This window comes from Salvelinus namaycush, chromosome 32 (assembly GCF_016432855.1).
Source record: "Salvelinus namaycush isolate Seneca chromosome 32, SaNama_1.0, whole genome shotgun sequence".
Classification (NCBI taxonomy): domain Eukaryota; kingdom Metazoa; phylum Chordata; class Actinopteri; order Salmoniformes; family Salmonidae; genus Salvelinus; species Salvelinus namaycush.
Genome location: NC_052338.1, coordinates 9,502,625 through 9,522,643, shown reverse-complemented (window position 1 = coordinate 9,522,643; position 20,019 = coordinate 9,502,625). Strand labels below are relative to the sequence as shown.

At 42.8% G+C, this 20,019-nt stretch overlaps 2 protein-coding genes across 2 annotated transcripts; both read right to left on the bottom strand.

The window, feature by feature from the left end:
- Positions 1-783: 783 nt before the first annotated feature.
- On the bottom strand, positions 784-12,304 carry LOC120026806 (ATPase family AAA domain-containing protein 2-like). The gene is made up of 22 exons (XM_038971520.1): positions 11,183-12,304; positions 10,969-11,088; positions 9,671-9,799; positions 8,937-9,048; positions 8,687-8,802; positions 8,208-8,382; positions 7,869-7,957; positions 7,596-7,755; positions 7,373-7,463; positions 6,849-7,163; positions 6,513-6,630; positions 6,194-6,380; positions 5,747-5,932; positions 5,437-5,572; positions 5,130-5,326; positions 4,653-4,812; positions 4,197-4,319; positions 3,435-3,575; positions 2,256-2,948; positions 1,734-1,858; positions 1,426-1,554; positions 784-1,226 (listed from the first exon to the last, which is right to left on the bottom strand). The coding sequence occupies exons 3-22, from the start codon at positions 9,778-9,780 to the stop codon at positions 1,194-1,196; spliced, it is 3,396 nt and encodes a 1,131-aa protein (XP_038827448.1). The 5' UTR covers positions 9,781-9,799; positions 10,969-11,088; positions 11,183-12,304; the 3' UTR covers positions 784-1,193.
- A 2,025-nt stretch (positions 12,305-14,329) lies between these two features.
- LOC120027242 (zinc finger protein 239-like) lies at positions 14,330-19,474 on the bottom strand. Its single transcript, XM_038972143.1, has 2 exons — positions 19,124-19,474; positions 14,330-16,545 (listed from the first exon to the last, which is right to left on the bottom strand). Exons 1-2 carry the CDS (start codon positions 19,308-19,310, stop codon positions 15,662-15,664), a joined length of 1,071 nt encoding a protein of 356 aa, XP_038828071.1. The 5' UTR covers positions 19,311-19,474; the 3' UTR covers positions 14,330-15,661.
- Between the last annotated feature and the right edge of the window lie 545 nt (positions 19,475-20,019).

Below are 20,019 nucleotides of genomic sequence, written 5' to 3'. Positions count from 1 at the left end.
CTTCGGTGGGGTTTATCGGCGGTTGGCATTCAACGTTATGGTGTATTACCGCCACCTACTGTACTGGAGTGTGGGCCAGCCTTGTTGCTTTTAAATAAGATAAAAATATTTGATACTATATCTAATGAAGTTCTACTCAATATACTCTTTAAATTAATGTCCTGTATCTAATTCTCCCTCTGATACTGCCCACAATGTAGCAATACATGTTCCACGGTCTCTGTTTCCTGGCAGTAATCACACATTCCTGTTGAATGCTTTCCTATCACATTTAAAAGTCTTATTTCAACCAGCTGTGTCCCACCCTTAATCTTGTAAAAATAGCCTATCCTCCCCTCACCAACTTTCCTCTGCCCTTAGTATCTCTATTCCACTGCTCCTGCCATCTCTGCACCATCACTGTCCATATCAGGCTTTTTGCCTCTGCCTTGCTCATTGAAACGACAACATCCCCAACTACTAAGTGCTTGTTTAGCCAGTACATCAACTGCCTTGTTCCCCTCCACCCGCACATAGGCTGGGACACAAGTAAATCTTATCTGTATACCCATCTGTCTAATCCTGCCATGGGTTTGTAGTACATCATAAAGCAGGTATTGTCTGCTACGTGAGGCTCATTATGTAGATAATCTTAAGAAGAACTAACCCCTTCTCAAATATCCTAAAGGCCCATAAATATGTTGATGTGAAATGTTTGAAAAGGAGGATAAAATTGCCCCATAAAGAAATCAAAGTCATACAAAATATATAAATACTTTAATAATATGCAATTAAAAAGGTAGACTCAGTGATATGACAGATGCAGAAAGTAAACCGCATAGTGGGTCAATTTCCGCAACTAAGTGTTGAAGCACAAGTTTCAACTTCTCCACTGTTTTGGTCCCGTGGCTCCCACACTGTAAGAGCGTGAAGTGAACCTGTGCATATGCGCACATACTGTGTGTGACTGATTTCAGACAAATGCATACATAAAAATACACACTGTGTTAGTCAGTCACAAGTAAGAAAAATATACAAGTCTAAAGTCAATTCTGACTCAAGTCCGTGCCTCTGAAATACTATAAATTATGGTAACCACATTTCTGACCAATGTAATGCATGATTATGCCCATTGTAATAGGTAAAAAAGAGAAAATCTTGAAATGCATCATTTTATTACAATATGGAAAATAGGAAAACATCAAGGGAAGAAGTTAGGAAAAGTTGTCGATTTCTCTCTTCATTTCCTAAAATGAGTGGAAGGAAAATGTACGTCAAAGTATAAATCACTTATCAAGATTAAGTCATTCAAGTGACTCACATGCACATACACCAGTTAACTAATTATGCACATATTTCAATGTAGGGAATGGTTTGTTTCCATACTCATCAGTATATTTCCTACAACAAGTGACGTAAAAGACTGATAAGTTGCAAGCCACATACCTGTAAGAGCTCTGTCTTATCAAAGTTCTTGCGGTGTCTGTAGATGCTCTGACACAACAGAGCATACAGCTTCTCCAGCTGATGCACCTCATAGCCCTCCGTCTTGGACACAACTCTTTTGAGCAATTCCTGGACAATAAATTATACACAAATCAATGTATGAATATAGGATGAATGAATAAGTGTTTGGCTGTGACTTGCCATGACCATATTTCTGGTCTACAATTTTCTGGGTGTAGTTCTGATACAACTACATTGTAAGAAGCATGGCCTAACTTTCTAAAAAAAAAACTGGGTCAGGAGGTTACCTTGAGTTTGTCGTGGTCCACGACCAGCTGAGGGGTCTTCTGGGTCAGGATCTCCAGGGCCTTGTCCACGTCGATCAACTGCTGCTGCTGCACCAGAGTCCTGGTGGCACGGGTCACACGCCTCACTGTTGGAAGGAAACACAGGAAGCAATCATGAGGGTGTGACGGGGAGCTGATAAGCTCAAGTCCCTTTAATCAGTGCTGGCTGAACAGGCTAATGCTAACACAATGGGCTACTGGTGTTGATATGCACATCTCCTAACATGCAAATGAGGTTTCTACCCAGTAACATTGGATCTCAAGCATTAAGTAGGGGGGCATGGTTTCCTATTCTAGAACTAAGGCACAGAAGACACAATTACAAGCATTTGCGCTATTAATGTAGTTTGATTTTCTACAACAAAGTCAACCTTTTTGCATGCGTTCATTGGCCCTCATGCTGTGGTGAACACATTTACAACCAAAGGAACTCACTCTTTCAGAGTATTTAAATCAGTGGAGCGATGGATGTATCCCTTTAACTGCTCCCCAACAGCTGGAGCCCAAGAGGCCAAAGGTCAGTGAAACTGAATGAGCTGTTCCCTGAGGCCAGAAGAAGTAGCTTGCTTGCGGCCCAGATCCGGGACCCATAATACAGACCTATGTCCCAGTCATCCTCCAACCTTTCAGGCTCTTTGGTCTTTGTGGTGTGTTTCTCCCCCTGATCTACCTCCTTTGTAGGGGTGTTGTTGACTGGACTTGGGTCACGTTCCACTGGAGGGCTGGCAGGCTGGTGGTTGTCTCCATTGACTGCCACCACTGGACTGGCTTGGATCCCAGATTGGACCTGTGTGAGGCCTGGCTGGTGTGAGTCATCTGTGGGGTCTGGAGCTTGCTGTTGCCAGTCTCCATTGGGGATGGGAGTGGTGGTGGGCTGCTCTGCAACACAGGCCTCTTCCACATCCTCAGCAGGCTTAGTGGTCTTCTCTGAGGTACACTCCATAGGGGAGTCTCCACAGCAGTTCTCTAGAATAGTCTCCAAAGCCTTAGCTTGTTTCTCTTCACCCTCCTCTATGCCATCACTCACATCCGCTTCTTCCTCCCCTGAGTTTGTGATCTCCTTGTTCGAAGAAAAGGAAGAAGTAGGTTTATTTTTATTCTTCTTTATGATGCCGAAGCTCCATTTGCTTTCGCGTCGTGTTTTGGGCGGTTTCTTTTTACGGGCTAGAGGACAGGCTAGGAAAGTTAAATAGAGAAGAGAAGGTCATTTAACATGATAGAGAACGGGACAGACAGAAAGAGACTTCTCTATATCAATGAATATCATCTTCCTCTCCTCCCTGGCTCTCAATTTCTGCTCTTGCCTGCCATCGTGGGTTTTCTAACTCTGGTCTTGTCTTTTGACTGGTTCACTCAACTAGAAAGAATCCTCCTCCTCTTTCACTGTGGCTACACTTGCTTCTGTTCCTGTCCTGATCCTTGGCACTTCCACTTTCTATCACTCGTAACACATCCTGGAGGTATTAGTTTTTGCCCTTAAACGTTTAAACACTGATAATAATAACTGCTTATGTACTGCAAATCAAGCAGTAAAAAGCTAAATCCTGAGTGCTGTCCCTTGGTGGTTGACCAGCGTCTACCATCATTTCCACTGGATGCTCCTCTGCTCTGTAACAAATAACCTACCAATAAACAGTTAAGGTGTAGAGTGGTGAGACTTACGTGCGGGCCGTGGGGTGTTGGCAGTGAACGGGGTGCTGGCGTCTTTGCCAGTGTTACCGCCTAGCCTCTTGGACTCGGCAAATCCTTCCTCTCTGGGCAAGGTCTGGTAGTAGGAGGGGGCAAACTTTGAGGACGTGCACCCTGTTAGTAGACATAAACATGTTGTTAGCATTGTCAATGAAGACGAAGATGTTAAGGAAAATAAGAGAGGGTTCATCTAATCATTGGACAAATAGTTAAAGAAGCCGACACAAGACACTGAAACTAAAACAATAGCTAGCTGAACTCACATTTTTTTATATTTATATTTTAAGTCAGTTAAGAACAAATTCTTATTTACAATGACGGCCTACCAAAAGGCAAAAAAGCCTCCTGCGGGGATGGGGATAAAAAACGTTTTTTTTAATAAATAAATAAATATAGGACAAAACACACAACAAGAGAGACAACAACTGGAGACAGGTTGCGCACAATTTATTTTGATAGTCCGGATTTCCATCTTTAGATGCTCTACAGATGGTCATTCTATCAACAAACTAGCTGTTGATAAGCAACTGCTTGCTAAGGAATGGTTAGATTTAGAGTAAGGGTTAAGGTTAAGTTTAGGGCTAGTACATAGTTAGTTGAAATGTTGTCCATCTGTAGATGCTCTACAGACTATCCAAATAAAGTGTTACTGAGAGGTTTTACCATGTAGGCTAGGTCACTACTTCAGCGTTCAAATCACAGCAATATGTCAAAGTTATAAGCAGCAGCAGTTACCTCTCTTGTTGCGCGACTCTCTGATCTGCTCACAGATTCTGTTAAAGTCCTCGTCTAGTTCGTCGCGGATGATGGCGTGGGTCGTGTCCTTCAGGGCACAAGCCCGGTGACGAATCTGACGATCTGGAAACACAAAGAGAGAGAGACATTGATGACAGAGGTACACAGTAGGGGGCCTCGTCATCCATGGGACCTACTAACGGCAGCAGAACAACGAGAACGGACAGAAATATCTTCAGAGAGATACCGAACAAAAAGAATGTAGCATACTCATTGGAGTAAGATTAGCCTGGTCCCAGATCTGTTTGTGATGTCTTGCTAACTCCTATGGTTGTTGGCAAGACAGCGCAAACAGATCTGGAACCAGGCTAGAATTACACGTCAGTTATAATTTAATAATAATAACAACAACAACAGCACTCTGGTTTAGTGAGGTGGAGACGGTTGTAGGTATACCAGATGGGTCGCTGTCAGGGTTGTACTCCAGGGCGTTCTTCCAGATCAGGTCCACGTCGTTGACAAACTCCCTGACGGTCATGTACTTGTGGAGGTCGACCTTGGACAGTACAGTGGAGAGGTCCATGGGATGCCTGATCACCTTAATATAGTCAGGAACCTGGCGAGAGAAGAAGACAAACCATTGATAAGATGGGGGACACAATACCACTCTGGTTGTTTCGGATGAGAGCGTCGGTAAAGGAGCGAAGCTACAGAAATCTGAGGTGACAACAGTGCATCCCCCTAAAGGGCCAGAGCTCACTTAGAATGCATGTACTTGTATTCAGACTTGCTAGTTAAGTATTGACTAAGTTTGGGTCCGTCAACATTCAGCTTCCATTAGAGTAATCTTGACTAGCACCCTGGACTACAACAACGCAAAAACACCTCTTTCCTTCCTTGTTCCTCTCTTTTCCCCCAGTGTTTTCTCCCTACCTCTTCGATGTCCACAGGCTTAGTAAAGGCCTTGAAGCGTTTGTCCTGGGAGAGGCGCTCGGTGACGTTGCGCAGGAACAGCCTCAGCTCCCTGAGTGTGTCCTCCTCCTGCTCCTCCAAACGCAGACGCTCCCTCTCACTCATCTGCCTGGGGGGAGGAGGGGGGGCAAGGGGGAGCACCTCCATGACATGCATCACTGAGGCAGGGGAGGGGGAGGAAGAGGGGGGTAAAGAAGGAGGGTTAAAATGGAAACAAACAGCAATTATACCAAGTGATTATCAAAAGCCATAAATATCTAGTAGGTACAGGCTTTCTTCTTGGACGCGGGTGCCTTGGCAGTCTGGCTAAGGATGAGATTCTCAAAGAACTTCCTTCTCTCCTGCTGGGTGGGAATTTGGATAGAGTGCACCTCTCCGTACTCCATCCGGAACAGAGTCTGGATCTGAGAGAGACAAAGTGTAGAATAGTTACCTCAGTGACTATTTACTGAAGTGTAAAAAAAAGAAAGTGGTTACGAATCTACTCATGGGTTGAGTAGCCCAGTAAGGTCCAGGGATCACTTCTCTACAGTACTTGTAGTGTAATGTATGGCGGGGGAGGCCCAGATATGACCTACCTCGTCGGCCAGGTCGTGGTGAGCCACGTTGCTGGTGGCCAGCAGCATGATGGGGGAGAAGGAGGGGATGTCCTGCAGCAGGCTGAGGAAGGTGGCCTTGAGGGCCGAGCCCACCGTGTCCCACCACTGCTGGATGTGGGGGATGTACATTATGCTGGGGGAGGTCCGCTTGGCCTCGCAGAACACCTGGGGCAGGCAGGGCGAGAGGGGCTAAGAGGTCAATGACTGTGTATCACTTGCCAACCTAGCACTTAGGTCGGCATTCAAACTATCAGCACTGCACCGACATCTCGCTGCATTTGACTTAGTAATTATGTGCTTGGAGTTAGCCTTTCTACAATGAAGTCAACTCTGGGTCTATAATTCTCTGCACCACAAATGAGTGGAGCAGGTCGGTGTGCATTTTAACATTTCACTTCTAAAGGCTACATTCGTTCCAGCCAGTACCTGTGCACAGGCCTCCTCGGGTGAGGTACAGCTGACTCCAAACAGCACAGCCATGTCCAGGGTGTAGACGGTGAACTTCTCCAGGGCGTGGAGCACGGCGGGGGCCAGGTGGGAGCTCTGACCCGCCCCGGGACGCCCAGCCAGCAGCAGCCTGGGCCGGTAGGTGGTGGGGTGGCAGATCGCACTCCTGGAACAGAGGCGAGCGGAGAGGTGAAGTGAATGGAGACTCAGTGATGTGATTATGAATGGAAACAATGAAAATAGGGTGTTTCTTTCAGGGCAGAACGTATCTACATATTACAGGTAATCTACATCTTACCTGGCAAAATGGAGGAAGCTCCCTTTGGTGGTGGTCTGTTTGGTGATGGAATTATTGGACGAGGGGCCCTCGTCCCCACTGTACATGATTTCATCCTCCAGAATGCTGTCTGTCAGATCTGACCAAAGGAAAAACTTGATCAAGTAATTGCATCAACTGAACTTAACCAATGATCCACTCTAATAGTGACCTAGCTTGGTCCCACATCTGTTTGTGTTGTATAGCCAACATTGGCATGACATTGACCATAGGATTCGGCAAGAGAGCACAAATCAATCTGGGACCAGATAACAATGGCCGTGACTTAGTTCTCAGACAAAACTTAACCCGACCCACCTGCATCCCTCTTCCTCTTGAGGCCCTGTTCGGCGTGGGGGAAGAGCTTCTGCACTGCGTCCAGCACGTTGGTGAGGGCGGGGCCCAGCAGGGGCATAACCACAGGGGTCAGGGCCTTGGCAGGGGATGACACAGCCCTCTGGGAGGCTGGCACCATCTTCCTCATGGCGGCCACAAAGTCCCGGCTGTTGATGTTGATGGAGCCCACGTCCAGCAGGAGCTTCTGGGACGTGCCGTAGATCTGGGGGTAGCGCCGGCGCAGCGTGCACAGGGCCGCCTCGGCGCACACCGCCTTGATGTCGGCGCCGCAGTAGCCTGGGGTGCATAGCGGGAAGATGTTGCGGTTAATATGTGGCATGTGTCGGATTGACTGTGGAACTGTGTTAAATCGATAGATGAATTGTGGTGATCTGTCTGAATATTATGAGACAACAAAACTACATAGTTATTTTTGTTCTTACAATTATTGTACAATCTTGACTTGCCCAACGCTAGAGTTGATTTGGTATACATTAATCACCTACCGACACATTTATCAGCCAACTCTTCCAGGAAAGGATCGGACGGTGTAGGATTCCACTGTCTGGTGTGAATCTTCAGGATATCTTTCCGGGACTGAAGTTGTCGACAGAAATGAAAGATAAGTGCACAAATAAAAAGTAACTGCATGTAGGTCTCTCAAGTCAAAGGAAGATTTGGATGGACATTTGAGTTTTGCACGCACACATCAACTCAAGTGAGTCTTACCTCGCGATCAGGGAGGCCAAAGAGGAACTCCCTGTCGAAGCGTCCGGGGCGTCTGAGGGCGGGGTCGATGGAGTCCAGTCGGTTGGTGGCTCCGATCACCACCACCTCTCCTCGGCTATCCAGGCCATCCATTAGTGCCAGCAGGGTGGACACGATGGAACTGCAGGAAGGAACCACGAGTTGGGAGTATACAATGTTTAGTATGCAGGCACAATCAATGGTAAGTCTCTGTAATCAGTGGAGTGAGAAATGAGAGTGGCTGAAATGTCTCACCTGTGGATCTGGTCTTGACGACTGGAGCGAACCGGAGCCAACCCATCGATTTCGTCAAAGAAGATAATGGCTGGCCGCATCTGGTAAGCCTGTGGGTACAAATAATGAGTCATCCTATCAATGCAAGTATGTCCCTATATAATAGACATGACCGTCAAACACAGTATAGCCAGCCACCCTTACATTTCACTTTACAGAGTTACAACAAGAGACCAATAGTGACTTGAGCAGGAAATGCTGATAGATAGGAAAATACTAGACTCAATGGTTTCCCTAAGACTGAATGCACCAGTGATAACTATATTAATGATCTTTAGTGTGTTGTATGAGGGACTGTACCTGGTCAAAGAGCAGCCTTAGCTGGCGTTCCGACTCTCCCACCCACTTGCTCAAGCAGTCGGCCCCCTTCCTCATGAAGAAGGCCACCTTCCTCTCCCCCTGGCTGCACTCGTTGGCCAGCGCTCTGGCCACCAGGGTCTTCCCCGTACCAGGGGGACCGTAGAACAGGCAGCCCCTGCAACAGACAGGGAATTTTCTTAGAATGGATCCTTGCAAAGGACTCAAATGATCAAAGAGCCAATGAAATGAAGAGTGGATGAGGCTGTGATTAGAGTTAGGGCTGGGGTGGGGCTTAAGTCCATTGACATGATCCATTCTAGTTGCTCACCCAAGTAAGTTCCTCATCCTGTTGTAGGCTATTTCCTCACAATGTCATTATGGTAAGCTACCCCGAAGACAATGTAAATCAATAGTCAAAATAACTGCAAGTTACCCACGACAAAATATGTTAGCTATTCAACTCTAAAACAATTGCTCACCTTGGGGGCTGGATCCTGAATTTCTCAAACACCTCTGGGTAGAGCAGAGGGAAGACTACCATCTCCTTCAGGGCGGAAATGTGGCTTGTCAGACCGCCAACGGTGTCGAAGCGCACCTTTGGAGGGAAGAGAGTGGGTTGGATCTTTACATAGGAGATGCAGTCTGATAACTTAGACCATATAATGTAAGCAAACCAACCTTTGAGATTAAAACGGCTTCAAATAATTTAATTGTGATGTTAGAGCTTACCGACTGGTCAATCGCCATGGGGTCGACATCCGCAAGACTTGCACCCATCTTCATTCTGTCCTTATGGATTCTGTCCCAAATGCCCTCTTTGCGCCAATTCAGAGGCAGACACCTGAGAGGGATCCCAAATTAAAGAGATTGTGGTTTTGGCAAGCTTATTCTAAGCAGAAGCTCAAAACCACACCGGATTCCACTGGTGTGAAATATTGGACAGATTTTGCTTTAAAATCCAATAATGATATTCTGTTCGTGGTGTCAGTCTCATACAGAGAAACTCTTGAGCTAAATCATGTGTTCACTACAAAGGTCTGACACCAAATGAAGCTCGCCAAGGAGATATCACCAGAATAACCAAGACGGAACCTTCGTCTATTATTATTACATCATCGACCACCACCACTCATGATGTCATAGACACAGTTCAAAAACATTCAGGGATGGGGAATCATTGCTCTGCTCACCCATGTTCATTATCCTTTAAAATATGATTCAATTGTGTCCAAGATAATATGCCATTATATTATATTGACAAGACCCTACAAGAATACCCCATAGTCATGTATAACCATAACCATTTATAAGGACCCAACCCATGAAGCACAGCATTAATGGACCCTACAACATATTTTGGTCAAAACAAAGATTTTTTGGGTCAAAACAAATAACTGGACACTATGAAACCAATGTACGGGCTAAGACTATTGGTAAAGGGCCAGTACTGTGAAGTACAGTACCGTGGGAGGGACCTGCCACTCCTTCGGCTGGTGGTGTGGACACTCCTGGGCACTGAGGCACTGATGCGGTAGCTCTCTCTAGTGGAAGATGCCTGGCGGTCGAAAAACATGGCGGCTTCTTCCTGGATTCTACAGATGAAACAGTGAGAGAGGCATAACATCATGATAAGCACTGATCTTGGCCACTAGTCAATAATTTCAGAGTGGGAGTGCTGATCTAGGATCAGTTTTGCTTTTTAGATCAGAATATTTTGTGGAGATATGCTCTGATAAAGGTCGACTGATCGAAAGCTTACCTACTATTAAAATACATTTGCATCTGACTTGAGGTGTGCAGACTTTTTCCTGTTTTTCCAGTTTCATATTTTGCCTCCAGCACCCTTTACTTATTGGTTTTGGGTGTGCGGTAGACTCTTCTTATTATATACGAGATCATCATGAATAACATGGACTGGGGACCTGATCCCAATCAGCACTTGTGGCATTGTTCCACGAAATGGGTGCCTTTTGATATTTTAAGTAGAAATTGTGCACCAATATTGAATATTAAAAGCCTGTTATATTAAATTAAGTGCCCTTCAATAAAGACCACATGGGGAATTTAATCTGATTATTTATATAGACTTGCTAAAGTGCCAAAATCCAGCATGTCCCTTCGTGCACCCTCTGCAGATTTTTACTAACTCAACCCTAAAATTCCTCAAAGTTTTCACCGTAATTGGACAGCCCTAGTTATTTTGTTGCTTTGACAAAGTCATTTCTGAAGATTATTATTTATTTAATGTGATTAATTGACATCTTTCCCTCATTTTAAGGTCAAACCTGTTACATGAAACAATTCCTTAAAACATTTTTTTGAAAGAAATGGAACATTGAATAGTCAAACCATAGTGTAAAAGCTTGTTCTACTCTTTTTGACCATTTGCTGGTGTTTTGTGGTGGAAAACACGTCAAACCTGTTACCCATAGATAGATAGGCTAGAAATGTTTTAACAATTTCATTTTTGGGGTGAAAAAGGGGGATTTATGGTTGAGTTAAGAGGAAATCGTCAATCCTTTACGGTCAACCCTGCTACTATATTTGGCACTTATGATAGTAATTTTTTCATTTAACCTCTTGAGATGGGAAAACATGTTTTTTTATGAAGTAGTGTGCTCTTTATGACAGAATGTTTCAATTAGATTAAATAAAGTTAATTGTTTTTTTGGACCAACTTCTCAAAAGGAATTGGTGGAACGACCCTGCTACGCTCATTAATTGAGATGAATAGTTAAGTAGTTCAGCAAAGAGTAATAACCATCCAGAGGTGCCTGGTAGCGAACCACTGCTTTTTTCTGTCGAGGTTCATAGCGCTTGCTGTTATTGTCGTCTTCATCGTGCTCCTCATCATCGTCATCCTCCTCACCATCAGAGTACTCTGGAAATAGGTATTGGACCAAAAGTTAAATGAATTCATGTTTAGAGAGTTATGGTCAAACGTGACTTTGACCTAAACTACAATAGAAACAGACCTTCCGTTTCTTGTTTGGAAACTGCTTTTACAGTTGGACGATCAGTAGTCTTCTTTTGCTGGGCTCCTTCGCTGGGCTCCTTTCAGAGATCCTCTGAAATTCAAACAACTTCATAGATAGAGTCAGTCTGTGTGGTATGACAAGTTCTTAAATAAAACAGCACAAGAGAGAAGGTTGTTGTATCCTTCTGCCCACGACACCATCCACCAATGAGGAGTTGACCAGAACAGACAAAGAGCATCCATTCAGTACAGTTAAGTTGAGCTAACATTAGCGAGGCAGACTAGCTAGCTCAGTGGTTCCTAAACTAGGGGTTACGACCCCATGTGGGGGTCGCCTGATATGAAAATGGGTTCGGAGTATTTCCACAATCCTGGTAAAAAAAAAGTTATATTATAATATCATCTTTGTCTCTCAATCATTGTAATGTGCTTAACCTTAAAAATCTAAATGAAAATGATTAAAATCTAAGTTAAAATTCAACTAGAGCGCCCTTAGATCATGGGAAAAGGCCGAACTTGAATCATTCCCACGGTGAATGGCTAAGCCCGCTACACTATGAAACCACACACTGTTGTAGACTTTGATATTACCGGCCGCAATAGATATGGTGAAAACAATGTGTGGGGCGGCAGAGGCACAGACACTCACATCAATACCTTTGTCAGATAACACTGTGAAACTAAGAATTGATGCTATAGCTAGCAATCAAGAGGAAACTGACTGAACGACTCAAACTCCCCACCTTATGCTCTCCAAATGGACGTTAGCTGTGAGGGCCGAGATGCATTGACCTTTGTTCGCTACATGTCGGGGGGTGGTATTCACGAGGACATTTTGTTCTGTCTCACGATTCCCGAGCATGAACTGGCACAGCGAATGTTCAGTGTGCTGTGTAGCTATATTGACGAAAAACAGATGGGATCGAATTGTGGGCTTTTGAACAGATGGGGCTCCATCTATGGCAGGACGACGGGCAGGCCTCTGCACTCTAGTTATGAATGTGTCTCCTTCTGCCATATGGACACATTGTATGATACACCCACTGAGCTATAATGGATACACCGAGTGCAACTGGCAGCAAAAGAACTGAGTGCAGAACTCTGAGATACGCAGCAGGTAACTTCGATTGTAGGCTAAACTACTATACATAGTTTTGCGAACAGGCGTGTGCTATGTAGAGCAGTGGAGGCTCCTCAGAGGAGGACCAATGATTTACAACAAAACATTTTGGTAAAACATTTAAAAAGTTATCCTTTTTAGATAAAACTATACTAAATATAATCACGTCACCAAATCATTGATTAAAACATACTATTTTGCAATGGTCTACAATAGCCCCAACAGCACTCTATAGCACTCTTTAGGGTAGCACAGAGAGCTTCCGTCTTCCTCTGGCTACATTGACTTCAATACAAAACCTAGGAGGCTCATGGTTCTCACCCCCTTCTACAGACTTACACAGTAATTATGACAACTTCCAGAGGACGTCCTCCAACCTATCAGAGCTCTTGCAGCATGAACTGACATGTTGCCCACCCAATCAAAGGATCAGAGAATGAATAGAGTAAGATAGAGTAGTTGACTCAGAGAAAGACAATAGTTGAACAGTTTTGAACAAATTAATTTCTTCCAAAATGGAGAAGCAAGTGTCTTTTTTTTCTCACTTTCAGTTTCACTTAGCTAGCAAATGTAGCTAGCTAGTTTAGCCTACTCAAACAGAGGGATGCTATATTATCTAGCTGTCTATGACTATCCAACAACACTGGAACTCTTGCAAGTCAAGGTAAGCTTTCGGTTTTAAAAATGTATTTGCCCCCGGGGCCCGCCTGTGTAAGAGCTAAACTGCTTACTGACTGTACACTAACGTTACTGCATGGTTGTAGCAGGTTTACTAATGCATTCGTTCTATGAGCTATGTTGACTATGTCGTTACTTTATGATATGGTTTGGCTTGGAAAAGTTGTCTCGCCTGGTCACATACAGCTGATGAGTTGTGCATTGATGTCCACAAGCAACGAAGGGAAAAGGTGAGAGGAGTAGAGCACATAGATGCGAGAAGGAATACAACGTGGCTGTTATGAAAATGAACTGTGTTTACATGTGATCAGGGGTGTATTCATTCTGCCTATTCTGTTGAAAATAAATCTTAAAACAGAACATAACAGGGATAAACATACATGATTTTGTCCAATAGAAACTCTAATTTGCAACTGTTGGACTAATGATTACACCCTTTATCAGCTAGATGCAGGCAAAAGTGTGCAAGGCGGTATTGAATGTGTATTGACAAGTGTGCACCTACAGTACCAGTTTGATGTCTTCACTATTATTCTACAATGTAGAAAACAGTAAAAATAAAGAAAAACCCTTGAATGAGGAGTTGTCCAAACTTTTGACTGGTACTGTACATTATAAACGTTCATTCATAGGATGGGTTGTAGAAACCTCATGATGGGTATAGGTAAAATTAGAAGAATTATATAGTAGCCTAAACCCATCGCTATTACATTGAACTAGGTGAATGGAATATGAATTACATATTTTCCTGGTTAAATAAATAATACAATATGCTGTAATATAAATAAGGCCATGCTCATGAAGAAAAATAAATTGTCCTCCCTCATCTTAAATGGCACTGACCGCCACTGATGTGGAGATATTTAATCATAACATGACAATGTTCTATTTCACACCGAGGGTTGGTGATTATCGAGGGGGAGTGAAAATATTTGTTCAATTGAGAGAGGAGCTGTTGTTATTCGCAATAGATGTAAAAAAAATAATGTAAAAAAGACTTGACTTTCTGTGTAATGAAAATAAAATGTGTCTCCTTGCCTATGTAACAGACATATTTAGGAAACTGAACAAACTGAACACAAGCATGCAGGGGAAATACCAAACAATTATACAGGTGAGTGACCGAATCAGCAAAATCCTGATCACCGTGGGGGAGTTTTGGTTACTGACTCAATAGGAATACTGTGCCGTCTCCCACCGAGCATTAAAACTCATGGTACGCTGATTCAGTGCTCTCATCTGCATTAAAAACAAACATCGATCCAGGTTGGATGTGACAGGAGAGATGAGGTGCACACTGCATCATTCGTGGGGATGACATGTTCACTTTTGCCTTGTTTCCTTATTGATTTATCTGCTAAATATAAACCCAAAAAATGTGTATTAGCATATTTAAAATAATTTCATAAAGGAGTTCACATTATCATATATTAATATCATAAGATTTTTTTTTTTGTCATAAACATCATTATTTCCAACACATTTCAGAACCAGCATCCAAACCAGAATAATCATGATAATGACTTCAACATTACATAATTGCAGTGAGATTCATCATCATTATATAAAACCTATTAGTCATAATTCTCATACTTCTTAAACCATAATTAACTCCAAAACATTTACAAAATATATCCACCATAATTTTATGATTAGATCATTTCAATGCATATCGAAACAATATCCTCAGTGGCAACATTCCTTTGCCACTGAACCAAAAGACAAAGAAACCCAGGGGTGTATTCATTAAACCGATTCTGTTGCAAAACGTTTTGCAACAGACCGTTTACTACAAACTGAAAACATTTTGCAACAAAAACAAGAGTTTATTGGACACATTTAGATAGGTCCCTCCCCGTTTTGTTCCATTTGCTCTGTTTGGTTCTTAAAATGGTAAACAGTTTCCATTACAAGACATAATAAATAGAACCAGGTATTTAACAAGGGAACCAGTTTTAGGTGCTCTCAGGAGGTGCACACACAGGAATGTACAGTTAAAGGGACAGAGCCTTTGCTACACAATGATACTCGAACTGGGGTCTAGCGACTGTCAAGCCAACACCTTAACTGTTACGCCAAGAGGTTCCAATCGCGTGACAAGGTTGCTAGGTGTTGGGTTAAAGCTGAGATCCGCGAAAGGTGAAACAGCGCCACTGGTTGCTCCAGGTGCATTTGTTATCGTTTTGTTCATTTATTTATTTAAAATCGCGGTACGTACTCTGCTGTTCTATCAAGTGTGCAACGATGTCCGAGAAAAGATTAAGCAGTGTTAGTCATTGAAGTAACATCTGTTGTAATATCACCAACGGACATGGCAGTTTCACCGCAAAACTATTCCAACTACAATATATCGCTACAATATCATGGCTGAGTAGCATTAGGACAGAATGGACCATTGGGTCAAGATAAATACTCAAATTCAAGGATACCATTTTCTGGAAAGTTCAAAGTTTTAATGTATAAACAGTCTGAAAATTCTCTTTTCACCCTGAGACATTCCAAAACAAACAACTTAATTGTTAATTGGCTAATGTTTCAACAGGGTAGGTCTATTCATTTGAAACCTACAGCATGAATGATCCAGTGTGGTGTTGTCCACATCCTGCGTTTCAATTCCCAACTTGTGATAGATGTCTGTGTTCTGATTGTCTTCTCCATTCGGTTTTGATCCTGGTTTTGTTATTTGTGTACTTTATCCACATGCTTCAGCAGGTCAGCATTCTCAGCGAATCTTCTACCACACACAGAACAGCCATACTGTTTCTCACCTGTGTGAGTCAGGATATGCCTGTTCAGGTGTGTTTTTCGACTGAAGTTTTTTCCACAGTTACCACAGCTAAAAGGTTTCTCTCCTGTGTGAGTCCGTAAATGTTGGTTTAGATTCCCCTTCTGATAGAAGCTTTTCCCGCAGTATCCACAGATGAATGGTTTCTCTCCTTTATGAGTCTGTATATGCACGTTCAGCAGCCCCTTGCTATAGAAACTTTTTCCGCAGTCACCACAGCTAAATGGCCTGTCCCGTGTATGAATCCTCATGTGCTGGGATAGATGGTCTTTGTTTTTAAAGGTCTTGCCACAAACAGGGCAGGGTTTCCCACTGTGACAGAGTGGGACATGGGCCTTCAGTTTACATGTGGCATTGTAGGGGCATTCAATGGGTCTCTCCCTGGCGAGAGTCACATGCCTCTGAAGGTCAGCTTTCAGTGGAAATACTTTGCCGCAGTAGTGAGATTTTTTAGACATGGTGCTGAGTTCAGAACAGTGTGCCCCCAATGGTGGTGTGGGATCCAATGGTGGTCTATTTACTTGGTCACTAATTACAATTGAGCTGCGGCTTAAGCCCTCATGATCCCATTCCCTTTTCACACAGGGACCACTAAATATAAACTCTATGGTATTACCCTCCAGCTCTTCCTCCTGGCTGGTCCTCAGTTCCTCCTGTTCCTCTTTAATCTGTGACGGCCCTGGTTCCTCCTGTCCACGAGTGGGGCACCACTCCTGCTCACAGTGTTGTTGCTCAAGGGGAACCTCTTCAGAGACAGGGAGAGAGAGCTGCTGGGAGTCTGGGGGGGGGGGGGGGGGAGACAGTCGCAGACAAGCATAATTACTATGGAACACCGTTTGGTCTTTGCGTGTCAAAAAAAAGAACACTATTTGACGTGTCAAATAAGCGTGTTGACCAATCAGGACGTGAATATGACTGCACGTCACATAATAATTTAACGCGTTTATACATTTTTGACGTAGTTATTACACATTGATTACAATATCACACGTATTTCATATGTCACAACGATTCATCGATACGTGTGTTATGACGCTGGTAAAGTTGTCTCGCGCACCTACAGTGCTGGTCATAAAAAACAATGTTCTTCCCAAAAAACATAGCAAAACGACATAATCTAGCTAACTATATAGCTAGGTGTCATCATCTAAAATAACCCTAATTTATAAAACAGTTCTTATTTGAATAATGGTGGCGGGACCCATTTATGTGAAGCTAGCCACAATAAGGATTAGCCACAATAGTGGACTTTCCGGTTAGCCTTCAAAATAAAAGTATGTCATTGACAGTGATGCAAATTAATACAAATAGTAGAATTATTTATTTATTTATTTTATTTTTCCGTTATTTTACCAGGTAAGTTGACTGAGAACACGTTCTCATTTGCAGCAACGACCTGGGGAATAGTTACAGGGGAGAGGAGGGGGATGAATGAGCCAATTGTAAACTGGGGATTATTAGGTGACCGTGATGGTTGAGGGCCAGATTGGGAATTTAGCCAGGACACCGGGGTTAACACCCCTACTCTTACGATAAGTGCCATGGGATCTTTAATGACCTCAGAGAGTCAGGACACCCGTTTAACGTCCCATCCGAAAGACGGCACCCTACACAGAGCAGTGTCCCCAATCACTGCCCTGGGGCATTGGGATCTTTGTTTAGACCAGAGGAAAGAGTGCCTCCTACTGGCCCTCCAACACCACTTCCAGCAGCACCTGGTCTCCCATCCAGGGACTGACCAGGACCAACCCTGCTTAGCTTCAGAAGCAAGCCAGCAGTGGTATGCAGGGTGGTATGCCATAATTGAATAGATCATGCTAAACGAGAATGTTGTTATATAAAATCAACAAAAGACAATCATTTGTTAATTTGACAAAAATCTGTTAAATTCTGTTGAAATCACACTGGATGTATTAGACTTTAGAATTGCATTGGGGGCATACTTATTTCACTGTAGAGCCTTACCTATGGATTGTGGTTCAATGACATGGGTATCAGTCTACTCAGTGACACCGAGAACATCAGCATCGTAGCTCTTATTGCAGGACTCTGAAACAACTGTGAATTGAGCCACATGTATTGTCAACCTGCTATGTGTATTGAACACTATTTCTGAGGAAAAACAGTTCTGCGTGGATGTTTTGGAGTCTGATAACCGTGAGGAGGACGTTGGGAAAAAATATATTGGGTATTGAGTAGACTGATACCCCATTTCCATGATCCCCAATCCTTAGGTAAAGCTGTAATATGAATGTCAGTGCAATATGAATGTCAATAAACACAATGGGGAGGTGATCAGAGCTACAACGCTAATATTTGCATAAACTATTCACAGTTGTGTTCTGTTGGTGTCAACGAGTAGACTGATAACCCATTTTCATTGCTTCACATTCCAACCTTGTTTAACATTATCTAGTCTAAATACAGCATTCTGCACAGCATTCTGCATCACTTCAAAGTGGGACTTTTATTTTGAAGGCAAACCGACTATTGTGCCTAGCTTCACAACACATATCCAGGTCTAGCCTAGCCTCACTAGCCAGATGAAGCTAGCTGGCTGTTTTTTTATTTTAACTGAATAGGCAAGTCAGTTAAGAATAAATTCTTATTTACAATGATGGAACCGTGGGTTAACTGCCTTGTTCAGGAGCAGAACGACAGATTTTTACCTTGTCAGCTCGGGGATTCGATCCAGCATCTTTCGGTTACTGGCCCAACGCTCTAACCACAAGGCTACCTGCCCCAACCCTGCTTATAACGTTAGCTTTGGGCAACAGGGTTAAGTAGCTGGTTCAATGTCAATAGGCACAAGTGGCTACCTAGCCAATAGGTAGCCACAACAAGTAGGTAGCCACAACAACAAATAGGTAGCCAATACTTACTCACAAGGATTCCTAAATCATTGCTAAGAATGATGATGAAAATGACTGCAGTTTCTACTGGTAATTGTTTTCAGGCTGGTTGTATTGGTGCTAGCTAACTACCCCAGAAATTGCAGTCGAACAAATAATGCCCCATTACCAACGCGGTATTGTAAACACATCGTTCGTGGCCAGTGTGTGATTGTTTGCAGACTTTTTTGTACAGCTTTGACAGTGGTAGCGCTTGGCTTGCACGTGCAAATTCATCACACACAACATTCTATAATAGAATTGTGTTATTTGACGTGTCAAATAAAATCTTATTCAACGCGTGTATCTTTTTTGACACGCAAAGATACAAACGGCGTAACATAAATTACACAAATTTCGCGACAGCGACTAAATAATCATGCATGGTGCAAGTTAAACTAAAACGTTGAAATGGTCATCGCTGTTACAGTATATTAATTGAGTAGATGAGATATACACACAAACCTGTTCTATATAGTTTTTTCTCCGGTGTAATCCTTAGCTGTCTCCGTAGACTATCAATCTCCTCTTTAGATCGGGATATCTCCTCCTGGTACTCAGCTACTACTTTCTCAATTGCCCCCAAAATCTCCACTGCCGCCGCCGTTAAACACTCAGAAAGAAACGAATTCAAAGACTGTAATTTATACATTTTTGTAGACTTGTAGTAGTGGTATTATTATTGTCAAAATAACCTCTTAATCTCTGGTTTTATTCGCCTAACTATAATTCGTCCACGAAGAAGGAATGTAATATATATATATACATATATATATTTATTTTTTTACTTGCTCTCCCCGTTCTACATCCGTGTTGTCTTCTTCTTATGTTCTTATGAGTGGGTATGGCGAACCCAGAAACAAAAGTTGGCGCCCCGGGTGGATCGGGTTTTACTACAGATAACTACATAGGGGGCAAAAAGTCATACTGTAACAGGGTGATGAATGCTTTAAGAGAGAACAGGCAACAACAAAAAAGTTATGGTACCTCCCTATTGATGAGATGATGTATTTATGATATAATCTTGAGTATATATTGTGTTTTCATCAAGAGGGCCAAAATGGAAATACATTTTTGTTATTGTGTCATCCTCAATGATTTTAAATGCATTGTATCCACGTGTGGTTGTATTGTGTTTTTAAATTGTCAAATAAATCAAACAAATATAGGATGATACTTTTTTTGCATGAACTTTAATGAATGGATGTTTATCAGAAGGAATTAAAATGAATATAATCGAATTGGGACTGAACAACTGCAGAGCACATGCATATAAAAATAGTTTGCACTTTACAGGAAGGAGTCTATTGTATATCATGAATGAGCAGCATCAGGTGAAAATTGAAGATAAATACTCTTAA

What these genes read in the sequence shown, in the direction of transcription:
- LOC120027242 (XM_038972143.1), bottom strand. Translation starts at nt 19,310, where the DNA reads ATGTATAAATTACAGTCTTTGAATTCGTTTCTTTCTGAGTGTTTAACG. An exon ending in GAAAAAACTATATAGAACAG is followed by an intron (nt 16,546 to 19,123) that starts GTTTGTGTGTAT and finishes CCCCCCCCCCAG; the next exon opens with ACTCCCAGCAGCTCTCTCTC.
- LOC120026806 (XM_038971520.1), bottom strand. Translation starts at nt 9,780, where the DNA reads ATGTTTTTCGACCGCCAGGCATCTTCCACTAGAGAGAGCTACCGCATC. An exon ending in AGAGTCGCGCAACAAGAGAG is followed by an intron (nt 3,576 to 4,196) that starts GTAACTGCTGCT and finishes GTCTACTAACAG; the next exon opens with GGTGCACGTCCTCAAAGTTT. An exon ending in GCTCCAGCTGTTGGGGAGCA is followed by an intron (nt 1,859 to 2,255) that starts GTTAAAGGGATA and finishes TCCTTCCAACAG; the next exon opens with TGAGGCGTGTGACCCGTGCC.